Raw genomic sequence first — 16,233 nt, forward strand, 5'->3', positions numbered from 1 at the left:
TATCGACCACGCATTTCCAAAAGAATATCCATGATGCGATGAAAATCTGCAGAATTTTCCGTCCGTGTGCGGCATGAGCTTTCTCAGATGGAGTAAATAGAGACGATGGCGCTTCTGTATAGTCTTGCAGATTTGGTGTCGATGTATCACCTTCTTCAGGCAATTGAGAAGCCTGAAATTCTTCTGGGTCTGCTGGAGATTGTCTTGGACCTTCACTATCGGCTGCATGAGGTGTAGACCTTTCTTGCTCGCCAACTCCCCCTGTCTCTAGGACATCCAAAGGGGAAGAGTGATGATCATGCTCTTGATTTCCCTTCTCTCCAGATTCAGCAGCAGACTTTTCTTTCTCTTCTTCAGCTTCTTTCTCCTTCTCTCTCTGCTCTTCTTCTTCTCTGCTCTTGGTTTGCTCTTCTTCTTCTCTCTGTTTCTTCTAAAGATCTGTCGGCTGAGACACAGAACGTCTGGTTCTTGTCAGTGCATGGATGGTAGGATCTTCTTCCTCTTCATCTTCATCCTCCAGGATGAGAGTTCTTTTCTTCTTTTTCGATGGGGCACCAATGGCCTCCTTTCCTTTTCTCTTTGAAGCAAACTGAACTGGAGATTTCATTCTGAATTTTTCCATTGCCTTGGAAAGTTCTTGCGACGCATCTTCGTTAACATTTTCAAACCTACCACCATCTTATCACACGGTTGAACACAAAGTGTTTGTGGCGGTTCAATATTCATGTGTCGAAGATCTTGGTCACCGGACCAGGATAAGGCAATTGTCCTTTGTCTTTCGACATTGCTCTGTACATATGGAAGATAATAGTGTGCGGGAGAGAGAACTTTCCGTCCCGAGTTGATTGCGTACATCAATTTTGCTTCGAAAAGAGACACGAAGTCTTTGACGTAGACTTCGGTCTGAGACAGTTGATTACAATCTTATGAAGCACAATGTTGATGGCATTCATCCTGAATAGGTAACTTTCTTCTCTGCGTTCCTATCTTTGACAAGTTCCAAAGTAGTACGAGTAGGTGAGACTTTGATTGGTAGATAACGTCCTCGTTCAACTCCAACTATGTCTGCAATATATTCACATCTACCACGTAGACTTGGTCTCGTACACTTGAATGAAATTCTATTCGCATCCGAAAGCTAAGATTTGAATAGAAATAAGCGGTCGATGAGCATACCCGTCAGTAGAATCAGAGCAAAAATTCTCAAGTTGAAACAAATTCAACTTTTCTCTTAAGTTTATGTTGATAGCGTCCAGGAAGTCAAAATCGACACTTCTAGGGTTTATCACCCCTCTTTTCAACAGCCTGAAATACACTTTTTCCTAATCCTTGGATTTGAACAAATCCATCCGATTTCCTTTCACCTTTGCTGCCACTCCCATTTTCGGTTGAAATTCAAGGAACATTCTGTCATCATCGTTCCCTTCAATTAAATTTTGTCTGGCATACGAGGATCACTTGGAATGTTTGCAAGTGCGTCCTCTCGCTTTTTTCCTTTCGGGGCAATTCCCAAATCCTCCATTTTCCTTAGAAAAAGATACTCATTCCCATAATTTTTGTCCTTAAGGAAGTCATCTATATATTTCAATGGAGTACCAATGCTTTTCAACGCACGATAAAGTTTATAGATAAAGGAGGGTTTTGGACTCTTCTTTGGGTCGGCATCCTCGATTATCTCTTCTTCCAGAAGATGACTTTCACCTTGTGGGGCAGGAGGCGTTGAATGACGTGGATGAGAGCGAATCGGACTTTGTCGCTGACTTGTTAAGTCTTCTTCCTCAGTGAGATCGAAGTGAGTCGGTCCCTTCTCCATTCTTTGTGGTCCCCTGCTTGCGATTCTTGATGATTTCCTCGAAGAAGACATCTTTCTTTGTCGATTGGAAGATTCCTTCACTTGCTTTCCCAAGAAAATGACCACTTTCTCGACGATGAACAAGCAGTAGAAACAGTATCGGGAGGAGAGTGCCTTTTAGGGTTTTGAAGATTGGGAAAAGAAAAACTGTATATATATAACTCGGTTTTGAAAAGGAAGTTCAATCGGTGCAAGGAAAGTGTATGAACACTTCTTTTCAAAATCAATAACTGCCAAAATTATTTCTTTTTTAAAAAGACAAGTCTTCAAATTTTAAGCGGATTATAGAATAACCGAACAAAAGATCGTACCTTTTCGAGTTTAGATACCTAAACGAAAATTCGTACCTTTACAACTTACAGTCTATAGCCACGAATGTCTGAGTCTGAGGATTTAAAGTCTGAAAGATTAGAGTCTTAGAGTTGGTGAGTCTCTAGACTTTAACTTCTTCAAGCTTCAAAATGTTGAGTCTTGAACGGATAAAGTCGAATTGATTTTTCTCCAAAGGCTTTGTGAATATATCCGATAGTTGACTCTTTGAATCAACAAATTGAATTGAGATTTCTCCATTTTGAATATGATCTCTAATGAAGTGATGTCGAATCTCAATATGCTTTGCTCTTGAATGAAGGATTGGATTTTTGGTGAGATTGATCGCACTGGTGTTGTCACATTTGATTTCTGTGCATGAGTCTTCAATCCCAAAGTCTTGTAGCTGTTGTTTCATCCATAGAATTTGCGAACAACAGCTTCCAAGAGCTACATACTCTGCTTCTGTCGTTGAGAGAGCTACAATGCTTTGCTTCCTTGAAAACCAAGACACTGTCCTGTTTCCAAGCAGTTGACAAGTTCCAGAAGTACTTTTTCTATCGACTCTGCAACCGGCCAGATCTGCATCTGAGTATCCTAGAAGATTAAAGTCTCCCTTCTTGGGATACCAGAGACCGATGCTTGAAGATGAGGCAACGTATTTGATAATACGTTTTGCAGCACTAAGATGGGATTCTCTAGGATCTGATTGAAACCTAGCACAAATGCAAACACTCAACAAAATATCAGGTCTAGAAGCAGTAAGATAAAGAAGTGAACCGATCATGCTCCTGTACAACTTTTGATCTACTTTCTTCCCTTCTTCATCCTTGTCTATCTTTTGAGAACATGACATTGGTATGTCGGTCTTTTTGCACTTTTCCAATCCAAACCTTTTAACAAGATCATTCACATATTTTTCTTGATAAATAAAAGTTCCTTCCCTCATTTGTTTCACTTGAAGTCCAAGAAAGAATGTTAATTCTCTCATCATACTCATTTCAAACTCATCCTGCATAGACTTAGAAAATTTCTTGCATAGACTTTCATTTGGTGATCCAAAAATAATATCGTCTACATATATTTGAACAAGTAAAAAGCTTTTGTTTTCCTTTTTGATAAACAAAGTAGTATCTACTTTACCTTTGACAAAACCATTCTGTAATAAAAACTTACTTAGTCTGTCGTACCAAGCTCGAGGTGCTTGCTTTAAACCATACAAGGCCTTTTTCAGTCTGAAGACTGAGTTTGGCTTCTTTGGGTCTTCAAACCCAGGTGGTTGTTCCACATAAACTTCCTCATGGATGAATCCATTTAGGAATGCACTTTTGACGTCCATTTGGAATAACCTGAAATTTTTATAACAAGCAAACGCAAGTAATAGACGAATAGCTTCTAACCTTGCTACTCGGAGCGTGAGTCTCATCATAGTCTATTCCTTCTTCTTGCGTATATCATTTGGCCACGAGTCTTGCTTTGTTTCGTACGACTTTTCCTTCTTCATTCATCTTGTTCCTGAATACCCACTTGGTTCCAATAACAGTTTTACCTTTTGGTTTAGATGTCAATTCCCAGACATCATTGATGTTGAACTGTCTGAGTTCTTCTTGCATAGCTTCGATCCAACTTTCATCGATGAAGCTTCTTCTATGCTTTTTGGTTCAATTTCACAAATGAGAGCCACAAAGACTAGATTCTTCACGCCTTTTTGATCTAGTGCGGATTCCTTCATTGATTTCGCCAATAATGAGATCTTTGGGATGACTGGATTTATGCTTCCAGTTACTGGTTGATCTGCCTAGTTGATGATCTCTATCTTTATTTGAATCTTCATGAGTTTCTTGATGTTGGACTTCCAGAGACTGAGATGCTTCTTGAGTTGTAAGCGTTGGAAGTTCGGGTGGGTTCGAACTCTTCATACCGAGTCCGGCTGGATTCATCTTGCATTGAGTCTTGGAATTTGACATTCATTGATTCCTCCACCGACTGGCTTTTCTTGTTATAGACTCTATAGGCTTTGCTTGATGTAGAATATCCAAGGAAGATGCCTTCATCTGATCTTTCTTCAAACTTACCAACTCGATCATTTGCATTTTTCAAAATAAAGCATTTGCAACCAAACACATGAAAGTATGAAACAATAGGCTTCATACCTTTGAACAATTCATAGGGGTTTTCTCTAAAATAGGTCTTAAAAAGACTCTATTTATAATATAGCATGCTGTTAAAACAGCTTCAGCCCAAAATCGTGAAGAAATTTTGCTTTCAATTATAAGTGTTCTCGCCATTTCTTGAAGAGATCTATTTTTTCTTTCCACAACTCCATTTTGCTCAAGAGTATATGGAGAGGAAAACATATGATTAAAACCAGATTTATCACAAAATTTCGTAAAATCTTGATTTTCAAATTCACTTCCATGATCTGTTCTTATGCTTGAGATTGCACATCCTTTTTCATTTTGAACCTTTTTGGCAAATTTTTCAAAATACGAAAAGGTTTCGACTTACTTGCAAGGAAATATACCCATGTAAAGCGGGAGTAATCATCCACAATTACTAGGCAATATTTCTTACCTCCAATGCTCTGGGTTACGGTCGGTCCGAAGAGATCCATATGAAGCAACGTAGTACATGATTAGTAGAGACATGATTTATTGGCTTAAATGAATTTCTTACCTGCTTTCCCCGAGAATGCATGGAGTGCATGAATCAGACTTTTGGTATGGCAATTTAGGTAGACCTCGAACAAGCTTCTTTGATGAGATTTTGGCTAATTGTTTCATGTTTACATGGCCAAGCTTTCGTGCCATAAGACTGCTTCATCTTGAATTGAGATTAGGCATTGTGCTTCATTTGGTTTTACATCAAGGAGGTAGATATTTCCATGCCTTCGACCCATGAAAGACTGAGTTGAGTCTTTGCTAATTCCAGAACATATACCTTCTTGAAAGGAGATCTTGAAACCAATATCACACAATTGGCTAATGCTTAGAAGATTGTAGTTGAGTCCTTCCACTAGAGAGACATTGCTTATTGTGAGATTTCCAATTTTCACAGTTCCAAAACCCACAATGCTTCCTTTGCTGTTTCCTCCAAATGAAACTTTTCCACCATTTACTTGAACAAGCTTTATAAAGCAATTTGAGTCTCCTGTCATGTGTCTTGAACATCCGCTTTGTCAAGATACCACTTAACTTTCTTTTGACAGAGACCTGCATTAAAAGAGAGTCTCAAGCTTTCTTTGGTACCCAAATTTTCTTGGGTCCTTTGGCGTTAGTAGAATGAGCATTACTAGGCCATACCTTTTTAACAGCTTCCAAACCATAGGACACTCTTTTTCAAAATGATCCTTACTGTTACACTTTGAACACCTTAGAGCATTTCGACCTACAGACTTTACAAAGACTTTCTCGAAATGATTTTTGTAAGCCTCTTTTGACGGTCTTTTCTTAATTCTTTCTTTTACTTTTGGAAAATCAATCAAAGGAATTGTTTCTGCTATCATACCTAAACCAGACTTATTGAAGTAAGGTCTTTGGATTGAAAGAACTTTTTCAAGTTTTTCAGACCCTATTGAAAATTTCTTTGAAATATTTGATAAGTCAGTTTTTAAGAAAGCATTTTCTTTTGAAAGTTTATCTTCATTCTCCTTAAGAGTTGAAACATTCAAGTCTAAACTTTTCACTTTTTCTTCTAAAATATTTTCCTTTTGTTTTAAAACGAGTTTTCCTTTTTAAGTTCGGAAATCTTTTTGAGAGAAGTCTTAAGACTAAACATAGTTCATCAATGTATTTAGAGACTTTAACAGGGATTTTATAATCACTTACCTCAAATTCACTTTCTAAGTCGATCCAGTCCGAGTCGATTGTGCCATCGACACCTGATTGGCATATTCCTCATCACTTTCTTCACACTCGTATCACTCCAAGTTTCGGCTTTGAAAGCTTTTCGAGACTTTTCAGCTTTTCCTCTCTTCTTCTTCGGGGAGAGGACAATTTGGTCGATGTGTCCATTTTTCTTACATTCGAAGCAAACTACATCTTTGTTTGGTTCCTCATTATCAACAAACTTGGTTTGCTGTTTCGAAGACTTTGTTTCCTTGAGTTGAACCTTCTTCCTTTTCTATTCAGCTTTCGAACTTTCTAATCATTAGAGCAAGCTCCTCATCGTCCGAGATCTTCTTGAGTCTGTATCATCGAATCATCGTTAGATTTTAATGCAATGGATTTCTTACCTCTTGGATCTTCGTCTTCATTAATTCGTTCCACTTCGTAAGATCAAGAGTTCCAATCGGCTCGTCTACGAGATAATGGCATAATTCTTTGCGTCTCTCTTATTGAAGTCTTTATATGATTCCAATCCTTGGAGAGTCCACGCAGCGCTTTGTTCACCTTCATAGGATCAGAAATTTTCTGTCCTTGATTTTCAAGGCCATTGACAATATTTGCAAAAACGGCTAAACATGTCGGTTATAGATTCTCTGGTTTCATTTTGAAGGCTTCATATTGACCAAGGAGAATGTTAATTCTGGTCTCCTTCACTCGGTCTGTCCCTTCATAAGTGATATGTAATCTGTCCCAGACTTTTTTTGCTGTGACACAAGAAGATATTATGTTATATTATGTTGGTGATAAAGCACAATATAAAGAGTAAATTGCTTTTGCATCGAGTGCTTGTCTCTTGTTTATCTCTTCTTGAGACATTCCACTAATATCAACAGTTTCTTTCCCTCTTTCGGATACTGATGCAGCAGTAGGAATAATTCCTCTTTCCACTACATCCCATTCCAGAGGATCCTTTGACCGTAGAAAAGCTTTCATCTTGTTTTTCCAGATGTTGTAATCCTTTCCATCAAAGTAGGGTGGTCTGGTATTGCTTTGCCCTTCCACCAGCCCTGGTGCTAGCATACTAGCCATGGATCTTTTACTCAAGTAAAACACTTCAAATAAAGTAAGAACACGAGCTCTACGATACCAATTGATATTGCTAGTACAAGTACCTAGAGGGGGTGAATAGGTTTATAAAATTTTCTTGAAGATTGCACAATACTTAGACAGATGAAGGATTTGCAATAATTAAAAAATCAATCGTAAGACTCGAGTAAAGGAAAGAGAATTGAACACGCGGTTTATAGTGGTTCGGCTTGATGCAAGCCTACGTCCACTCTTCTGCACTGACAGCCGATTGGCTGGATTCCACTATGAACAAAGAGATGTTACGGTGTTGATCTTCCTTGATTTCTCGATGTAGATGATCTACTACACTCGCTCAAGGTATCACCAAGTATAAACACTCTCTGTGTATACAATTTCGCTCGAACTGTATCGACTAACAATCAAGGTTCTTCAGATTCTGGAATTTTCCTATCAATCACACACTTAAAACAACTAGAGCGTCTTCCTTTTATACTCCTTTATGCCATCATAGCCGTTGGCACTTACCAAAGGAATTCCTCCAATCTACCCGTTGGACGGAATCAATTAAGAAGATCATCCGAGCTATTTAAGGAATCTGATGATAGCCCATCAATCATGTTCGCCCATACAATCAGGATCTTGGTTTCCAAGAATAGAACATTCCAAGAATGTTTCGTCGATCATTGGATCTTCAATTGATCTTAGATAAGAATCAAAGAATCCGAAATGATTATCCAACCAAGGGATCTTTTCCGAGAGGATAGGATCGAATCCTCAACCATATACTTCGGCTTTGGATTTCCTTCGTCACTTTGATTAGAAAGACGGTTAGTGAGAATAGTCTTGAGTCTTGAGTCTTGAGTCTTGAGTCTTGAGTTTACAAAGTCTTGAGACTTTAAACTGTCGATGTCCAGACTAGACTGATAGAAATGTTTTGTCAGCTTCAAAATATTCTGGAAAGATTTCTCCAACAACCCGCCTCTTCAAGTCATAAACTTGGGAGGCATCACTTCCATCAAAGAAGGTTGTTGCAACAAAGTCCCATACCATCTTCGCATTTGGGATGCGAATAAAATTTCCTATTAATGTAGGATCCATTGAGTTGATTAGCCACCCCTTCACAATCACATCCTCGGTCTTCCACTTTCGAAATTGAGGATCGATAGGTGAGGGCTGAGGGAGATCACCATTAATATAACCCAACTTGTCTTTATCGAAGATGAACATCTCCACCACTTGAGACCACAATCCATAATTTGATCCATCCAATTTGACTGAGATTTGTGCAGTGGATGGCTCCCAGGATTGTGTTGATACCTGTGTCGAACTCGAGTCAAAATCTGTGTTAGCTTCATCATAAGATTCTCTAGAAGAGAAGCCGGTTGTTGAGTTCTCCCCTTGGTCTTGATGAGGTACCTCATCGGTTGGCTTTGTCATGGTTGCCAATCACAATTCCTTCGCAAAGGAATTTCTAGTCAGGTCAGATTAGTGCAACAACAGCACAAGTCAATGCTGCGGCAGCGATTTGATTTGGTCGAAAGAATGTGGTAAAAACTAGGGTTCCTGCCCTGATACCATGTTGAAAAATAGATCATTATTATTCTCAATATATCTTTTTTTTTTACAAGGCTATATATATATATATACACACATACAAGTACTACTAGGGTAACAATTGCCTATTAAGTAAACTATTCGCTTTTTATATGCATTACCCCAACAAATCAACTCGCGCAAATATAAATATTTTCTTCCTATACATATCACTCCAACAAATCAGCTCACGCTAACAAAAACGATATCAAAACCAAGTAATAAGCTACTCTCCAACTAATGACTCAACTAAATTATGCTTATTCATTGATAAAATGACACCTATATGCTAATAAACTACATATCCAAAACGATTATTTAAGCCGTCTGCAACGGGAAATTTAAGCACAAAACTTAGTCACATTATAACTTTCTCCACCGAACCTCGTTTCAAGCGTACATCAATGGAAAGCCCTTCCAACATATTACAAGAACCCCAATTTAGCCAACCCGAAATCAAGCGGAAAATCAACAATGGTCGCACACTATTCATTACGCACGATTAACTTCAAAATTTTATTTTGGACAAATCGTAAGCTCAAATCACAATCCATAAAATCCTACAGCTCCACAACATCTTAAACTATAATTTCTACAAAAACAGGAGGCTCAATTACTCAAAAATTATACTTCACTGCTCAATTTTTCCAAAATTTCGAATTCTAAGCCCTAAGTCCAAACTTACTCCGATTGAATGAATGGGGGCACGGGTGCTTTCCAGGCATTGCATTACGTGGTTAAGATGGATTGGAGTGGTTCTCATGGTAAGAACGCATGAAACCTTCTTTTCTTCCGTTCTTTCTCCTCCTTTCTTTCTCCTCCTTTCTTTCCCTTACACGAGCTCTCTGGTCTTCCTTTCTCTCTCTCCTTCTTTTCCCTTTCTCTTTCCCTTTTTATTTCCTCCTTTTTCTTTTTCTTTCTTTTCTTTTCTTTCCTTCTCTCTCTTCTTCTTTTTCTTAATCTCTCCGGAAGACTCGCGGCCTCTCCCCCTCATTCTTCTTCTCTTCTTTTCTTCTTCTTTTGACCGTTCAACCTTCTCTCTCTCTCTGTTTTTTTTTTACTGGATCAAAACCCATATTTTACACTTGGAATCTGTACTGATAAATGTGATGGAATAGTGAACCTCTTCACTCGTTTGTCTTCTGCCTGATCGGAACCAACAGTGTCAAGAGAAGACTTCACTTTTTAAGTCAATCGCCAGCCATGAACTCAAATCATAGTCCTCGACCTTCTCAGTGAAATCGTCGTGGTTCTGAGGCGCGTTTGCTCTTTCGGGTCCTCTACGCTCAGTTGACCCAGTCAATTGGCGCGTTAACGTGAAAAAGGATTCAGCAAGACATTCATATAAATGCGGTCTTCAGTTTGAGCAACCGTGTCTCACTCGAGCCTCTTCTGTCTCTGCTGTACGCGCCCCATAGCTTTCCTCTTTCCGCTTGTTCTTGTGCTTCTATTGTTACCTCTAAAATTTCTGAAATGGGTGTGGAGAGCTCCATAGGTTCCAAGGTTTTGCTTCGCCTTGTCATTAGCATTTTGGCAATTATTTCTTTGGAAGACTGGGTTCCATCAGTGAGCTTCCAATTGGATTTCTGCGAGCCTGCAAAGTGCGGTGACAGCGTGAAAGATTCTCCCCCCTGGGACGGCGCTGGACCATGCTGTCCTGATAAGCCACTGTTACTAGAACCTTTGTGGGACGACCATGTAGATTATGATAATCAATCTCATGCGTTGATCTCAGAGTTCGAGAAAACGGGCAATGCTTGTTTTGCTACACCCAAATATGCCACTAGACGGCCGAGCTTATTTGTTCCTGATGGGCATTCATACCTAGCATTTCTCCGTAATTGCAGCAGCTTCCCATTTGTCGATTTTCCATATCCTCACTCGACTTGCCCGTCTCCTGGCGCCAACCGCTCTTACGTCACTCTTATGGATGGACCAGAAGACCCACATCTTAAACCGTTAGCGTGCGAGAGTCATGTTATTGTACCCGTTAAACCAGCCGGACCGGATAGCGAGGATATAGGAAATGATGACCCCGACGGAAAGTGGAAGCGCGGGTTTAGCCTGAAATGGAATTTAACCTCCTGGGAGAATTGCTTCGATGCCAAAAAAGTGGAGGCAATTGCGGCGGATCGGATGGGCAATTCCGGTGCTCATCTTCTAGTACAGATTATCCGCCTCCTCACGAAAGAGGTAATACTTTTCGGTTAATTCCCCGTAATAGCAACCGTTCAAATTCTCGCATGTCTTTTTCAGTGAATGTCCTCGCCATGCTCTCCAAACTTAGTAGGGACTTCTAAGGAAGAGGAAGAGCTTTTTGGCTTCCCTTGGTTTTCTATTCTCAGTTCCTTTTTCCCACCTCGGCTTTATTCAACAAGCCATTACTTTTTTCTTTTTTTATTTATATTTCTTTTGGACATTCTGTTTTAGATCTTTTGTTTTGGGGTTTATGATAAAGGAAGATGAAATCATTTTCACGGAAAAGTGTATTTTACCCTTTTCAGAATAGAGAAGTCATTTTTTAAAGTATGCATATCCTTTTCAACATAAATGATTTGACTAATCATTTTCAGCAAATTATACACAGTTTGTGCAGTCGCTTTTGTAGTTTTAGTATGTATATGGATTCGTAGCAATGTCCAAAAGAAAATACTATTTGCTTAGCCAGTTCCAATGTGAGATACAATGATGCATTGAGGATCATAGATGATTAGCAAATTTACGATAAGTTGGACAAAGAGGAAAATATAAAGTGAAGAGCTTTATGCACGTGTGTTTGCTCATGCATGTTTTGCATAATACTCTCCATTGAGCTTAGTTCTACAATCTCCATAAAGTATGTGATGTTAGGGAATATCCCTTTGTTCCTAAGATGTATTGTATTAAGTGATATTCAATTGATCGGTAAGAATTTATGTCATATCAAGAAAATCAAAGAGATTTCTATATCGTATAAGCATCTCATCATATCATGATATGACATTCATAATGAGTCAAGTTTCCTTAGACTTCCAGAGGGAAGACTTTAACCAAAACCTTCATCAACAACTTCTAAGCTAGATACATATACACATCATCATGAAATGATCTTCCCTAATCTTTTTTTCTTTCCTTTTGTTTGTTTATTTTCGCTTTTGAAATTCCAACCTAGACCACTTGCTGAAATGAACTAAATTGTTATGATCAATAGTTATGTCCTTTCTCCTTTGGCCAGAGTAATATGTCTCTATTGATTGTTAGTTTGCTTGTGGACCAAATTACATTCCATGCTGAACTATATGAAAACGCCGCTGATATACATGCCTGTGGAATGGCTAGACTTTCATGCAAATTTTGAACCTTATGGTTTTGTCTGGTGACTTTACAAACTTTTTATATATCACATGGTCAAATTATAATATTTAAGAGGGAATTCACTAGTGAGAATATTGTACTGACAAACCTTTTAGAGGGTATATGTCTCAACCTCTTAGGTGAATTCACCTCTCTCTCTTTCCTGCACATTCTTCGACTGTCCTGCAATTTCTTAGAAACAACTAAAGGAAGGCGTTCCAACATCATGAGAGAATAGTAGAATTTGTCTTCTGGCTATACAGAACCATAAGAGAACACTTTTCAAATCAATTGCCAGCTAACCAATTGAATTTTGTGGACTCCCCACTAAAATATGGCGTGTTAGAGTAATAGGATCTTTCAATCACATAAACATGAGATCAATCAATAAATATAGCGTACCCGAATCAAAAGTAGTCATTATTGATCCAATATGAGAGAATATGTATTCTTGTGGATATAAATCTTCACCACTCTCTCGACGATAATTCCATCCTCCAGCAATCTCTGAGTTACCAACACGCACAAATTCAAGAGGTAGCTTACTGATCATGCCGCCTCTCCCTCCACTCATAACCTCATATTACTACTCCTGTTTGCAGCCTTATCGGCAACGCTTTCGGTCTGTGTGATGAACAAGCACTTCCAAAACTGCAGCATCCGCAGAACCTGTGGTGACCACAACATCACCTTCCCATTCTCTATCCTAGACCAACAACCCTCTTACTGCGGCTTCCCTGGCTTTGAATTGGCTTGCATGAATAACAGTCTGATCCTTAACCTCTCAGGCGATGACTTGTTGTCCGCAATATCTTTCACCAGAAGTAGTCGCTCCACATCTCCAACACCGCTTTCTCGAATAATTCAACCTTCTCTTGCACGCCTGTTCTCAAGAACTTGACCCTTCTATCGACTCATTTCCAAATTGGTCCGAACATAACTGCCACTCTCTCTCCTCTACAACGGCAACACCTCTCTCCATGCGGATTACCTTCTTGGGTCAATAATTACTTTTACTTGAAAAGAAGGCCAGGACAGTGCTGTTTTGGCAATATATGGAAGTGACGAAAATGGAGAAGTGGTGGAGGCGTCAAGAAAGTGCAAGTCGCTGGCAAAGGCGCCAGTGGCGGCGGAGTGGAGAGGGCAGAGGGGAGAGTGGTGGCGAATGCGGAATCAATCACGAGCGCTTCAGGTGTTGCTGTCCTGTCCGGGCTTTTGTTTGGCTTTGTGTCCCTGGTGGGCTTATTTCTTCTTCACTCTGTGTCTGAGCATAATACTCTCCTCTTTATGAAACGTTGATTAAAATCATTGGATTGTCCGGGTCGAGTCGAGTGCACTTACCTTTCTGCCTAGAATGTTCTACGAGTTACCTCTGAATCACAAATATTCAGGGGCTCCTCACCACGCAGCAGAGTTTTGTCGAGGGTCGGAACAACACAGTGTCTGTCCATTTGTCTAAATTTTTTATTGTTGCTCTGAGGGTATCTTTCCTTTGTTGATTAGGAAAAATCTCTTGAGGATCCCTGGTCTGTTGAACCTTAACTCATGTAGGAACCAAGCTACCTTGAGCCATACGGCACCAAGGTTGGATTTATTCATTTAATCATTTCCTTGGCTTTTGTCTTCTTTCTTGTTTAACAGTATACTATCATCTTAATCCTTGTCCTCTTTGTATTTTGTCAATGTATTTATCAAAGTCACTGTTCTAATTCAATCCCTAATTTTTTTTTTTATTTTCCTCCTAACTTAATTCTTTAGCACAAGTATCAAACTAGTCATTTTAAAGACAGAGATAAGAATGATTGTGATGACTGTGAATCAAATTATGATCCCTGTAGCTCTCGATCTTACATGCATAACATCCTCTCCGACTGTGTTGAAAGCATTCCTGCTGTTGTAAAATGCATTCCTACTGGTTTCATCATAGTTTGGACTGGGAGAGTTCTCTGACAAGGAGTTGTGTTCTTTGTAACAGCGCAACATGGTGATTTGGTGATGAAAGTCGCAGGTACTCCATTAAACCTACATTTTGTCTCATATAGAAATTCACTGCTCGGAAACCTTGATAAAGTTTTGCTTTTCCATCATTAGGACCTTAGATTAGTAATATGATGGACTGAAATTGTTGCCCGCGAATCTTTTGGCTTTCTCTGATCAGCTGCATCAGGATTCGGGATTGCAATTGTCATTCTTGTAGTCTATTCCCTGAGGGAGAAACCGCTGATAAGGAAACATATGTCTATGATGGTGGGAAAGAGAGAACATTCTGTGGCTGAACAGAAAATTGAGGAACTAATCTCTTCAAGGAGATATGCCTACAAAGATATCAAGAGGATAACCAATTCTTTCCAAGAAAAGTTGGGTCAAGGAGGTTATGGTTATGTGTATAAAGGCAAGCTTCGAGACGGTCAACTTGTGGCCGTGAAGCTTCTAAAGAATTTGAAAGGCGGCGGGGAAGAGTTTATCAATGAAGTTGCAAGCATAAGCAAGACTTCTCATGTCAATGTTGTCAGCCTTCTAGGCTTTTGCTTTGAAGGAAGCAAAAGAGCTTTAGTTTATGAGTTCATGACCAACGGGTCACTGGAAAAGTTCATATTCAAAAGCAATATTTCAGAGGCAAATCAGCAATTAAGTTGGGAAACATTATACAACATCTCCCTAGGCATAGCACAAGGGCTAGAGTATCTACATCGAGGGTGTAATGCTAGAATCTTGCATTTCGATATAAAGCCTCACAACATTCTTCTCGGCCAAAATTATTGTCCAAAGATTTCTGACTTTGGTCTTGCCAAAATATGTCCTAGAGAAGAGAGTACCGTGTTGATGTTGGGTGTGCGTGGCACCGCAGGCTACATTGCTCCAGAATTGGTCATAAGAGGCATCGGAGGGGTTTCTCATAAATCGGATGCCTATAGTTATGGCATGATGGTTATGGAAATGGTCAGTGGGAGAAAAAACACTGAAGTCGAGGTGGACCATACTAGCGAAATATATTTTCCTCATTGGATTCATCGGCGCCTTGGACTTCAGGAAGAACTTGGGTTGCATGGTATCACGAATGGGGAAGACAAAGGAATTGCGAAGAAGATGATCATAATCAGTTTGTGGTGCATACAAATTGATCCGAGAGATCGACCAGCAATGACTCAAGTCATGGAGATGCTAAAAGGAAGTGTCGAGGACTTGCCAATCCCCCCCAAGCCAACCTTGTCATCCCCCTCGTCAAAATTCCCCGTAGCAACTACAGACAACAGTTCGCTGCTGCAATTTGGTGCTACTTCAACAACTGTATGAATTTGTCTGAGATACTTTCCTAGAGAATTTCCTTCCTTTGTTAACACCGCTGGTAATTTTATTAAGAATGAATGGAGTGACACAATAGGATTCTTCCATTCACAATACATTAATCTGAATCGGTTTTGTAATCCACTTGACGATCAAAAGAGAATGGTAAGAACTGGTCATTGTTCGATCGTATTCCTATACATCATTCTCTGATCAGCCTTGAAATTCAATCAAGATTATCATTGTCGCGATTGGCAAGAACACTTAGGTCAGTTGTCAATGTATTGAACAGCCAATTCTAGGACCACTAACAAGTTTAAGAAATCAGAACGTACAGGAGGCCATGGATTCAGCCATCATTCTTCACTTTGCTGGTCTATTATGAGTCTTCCTGGGTCAATTGCCCGTGTTTTAAATTCTGATGGAACCAAGTAACCAGATATATTTGTAATGAACTCAAGAGACTCGTCGAATTGGCGGGTGTTACATGTACAATCTATATGATGATGATAGTCTTAGTCCGAGTTACCATGCGTATCCAGGCTATGAGCTCAACTGTGATGGATATAACCTGACCCTGTCCCCGGTGTCCAAGGAATATCAGGTGACCCACATGAATAGGGAGCACGTAGATCCTTGAGGTCGCATGGACGGACGGATGATCAGAAAAGATACCTCTTCCAACATATTCTGCGACCACATTTGACTTCAGTCCCTCGAACTACACTCCCAGTGACCTCAATTCCACGTTATTCCAGGAATGCGACTCATCGATCCCTCGACTTATTTCCTCTCTTGTCCCGCCTCTCGAGATGGCAACTTTGCATACCCAGTATGCTAGAACTGCAGTTTCAGCGTCCTGTCCTGATTTCGAAACTCTAGTTCTACTACCTCCTTTGGAGGGTCGCGACTATGATGCTGGTATTAGTGATGTCGGGAACAAAG

The 16,233-nt window shown here is 39.7% G+C and overlaps 1 protein-coding gene across 1 annotated transcript; it reads left to right on the forward strand.

The window, feature by feature from the left end:
* Nucleotides 1-10,728: 10,728 nt before the first annotated feature.
* On the forward strand, nucleotides 10,729-15,711 carry LOC104455679 (LEAF RUST 10 DISEASE-RESISTANCE LOCUS RECEPTOR-LIKE PROTEIN KINASE-like 2.4). The gene is made up of 3 exons (XM_018876809.2): nucleotides 10,729-10,863; nucleotides 13,979-14,011; nucleotides 14,162-15,711. Exons 1-3 carry the CDS (start codon nucleotides 10,740-10,742, stop codon nucleotides 15,295-15,297), a joined length of 1,293 nt encoding a protein of 430 aa, XP_018732354.2. The 5' UTR covers nucleotides 10,729-10,739; the 3' UTR covers nucleotides 15,298-15,711.
* Nucleotides 15,712-16,233: the final 522 nt, after the last annotated feature.

Source organism: Eucalyptus grandis, chromosome 6 (genome assembly GCF_016545825.1).
Source record: "Eucalyptus grandis isolate ANBG69807.140 chromosome 6, ASM1654582v1, whole genome shotgun sequence".
NCBI lineage: Eukaryota > Viridiplantae > Streptophyta > Magnoliopsida > Myrtales > Myrtaceae > Eucalyptus > Eucalyptus grandis.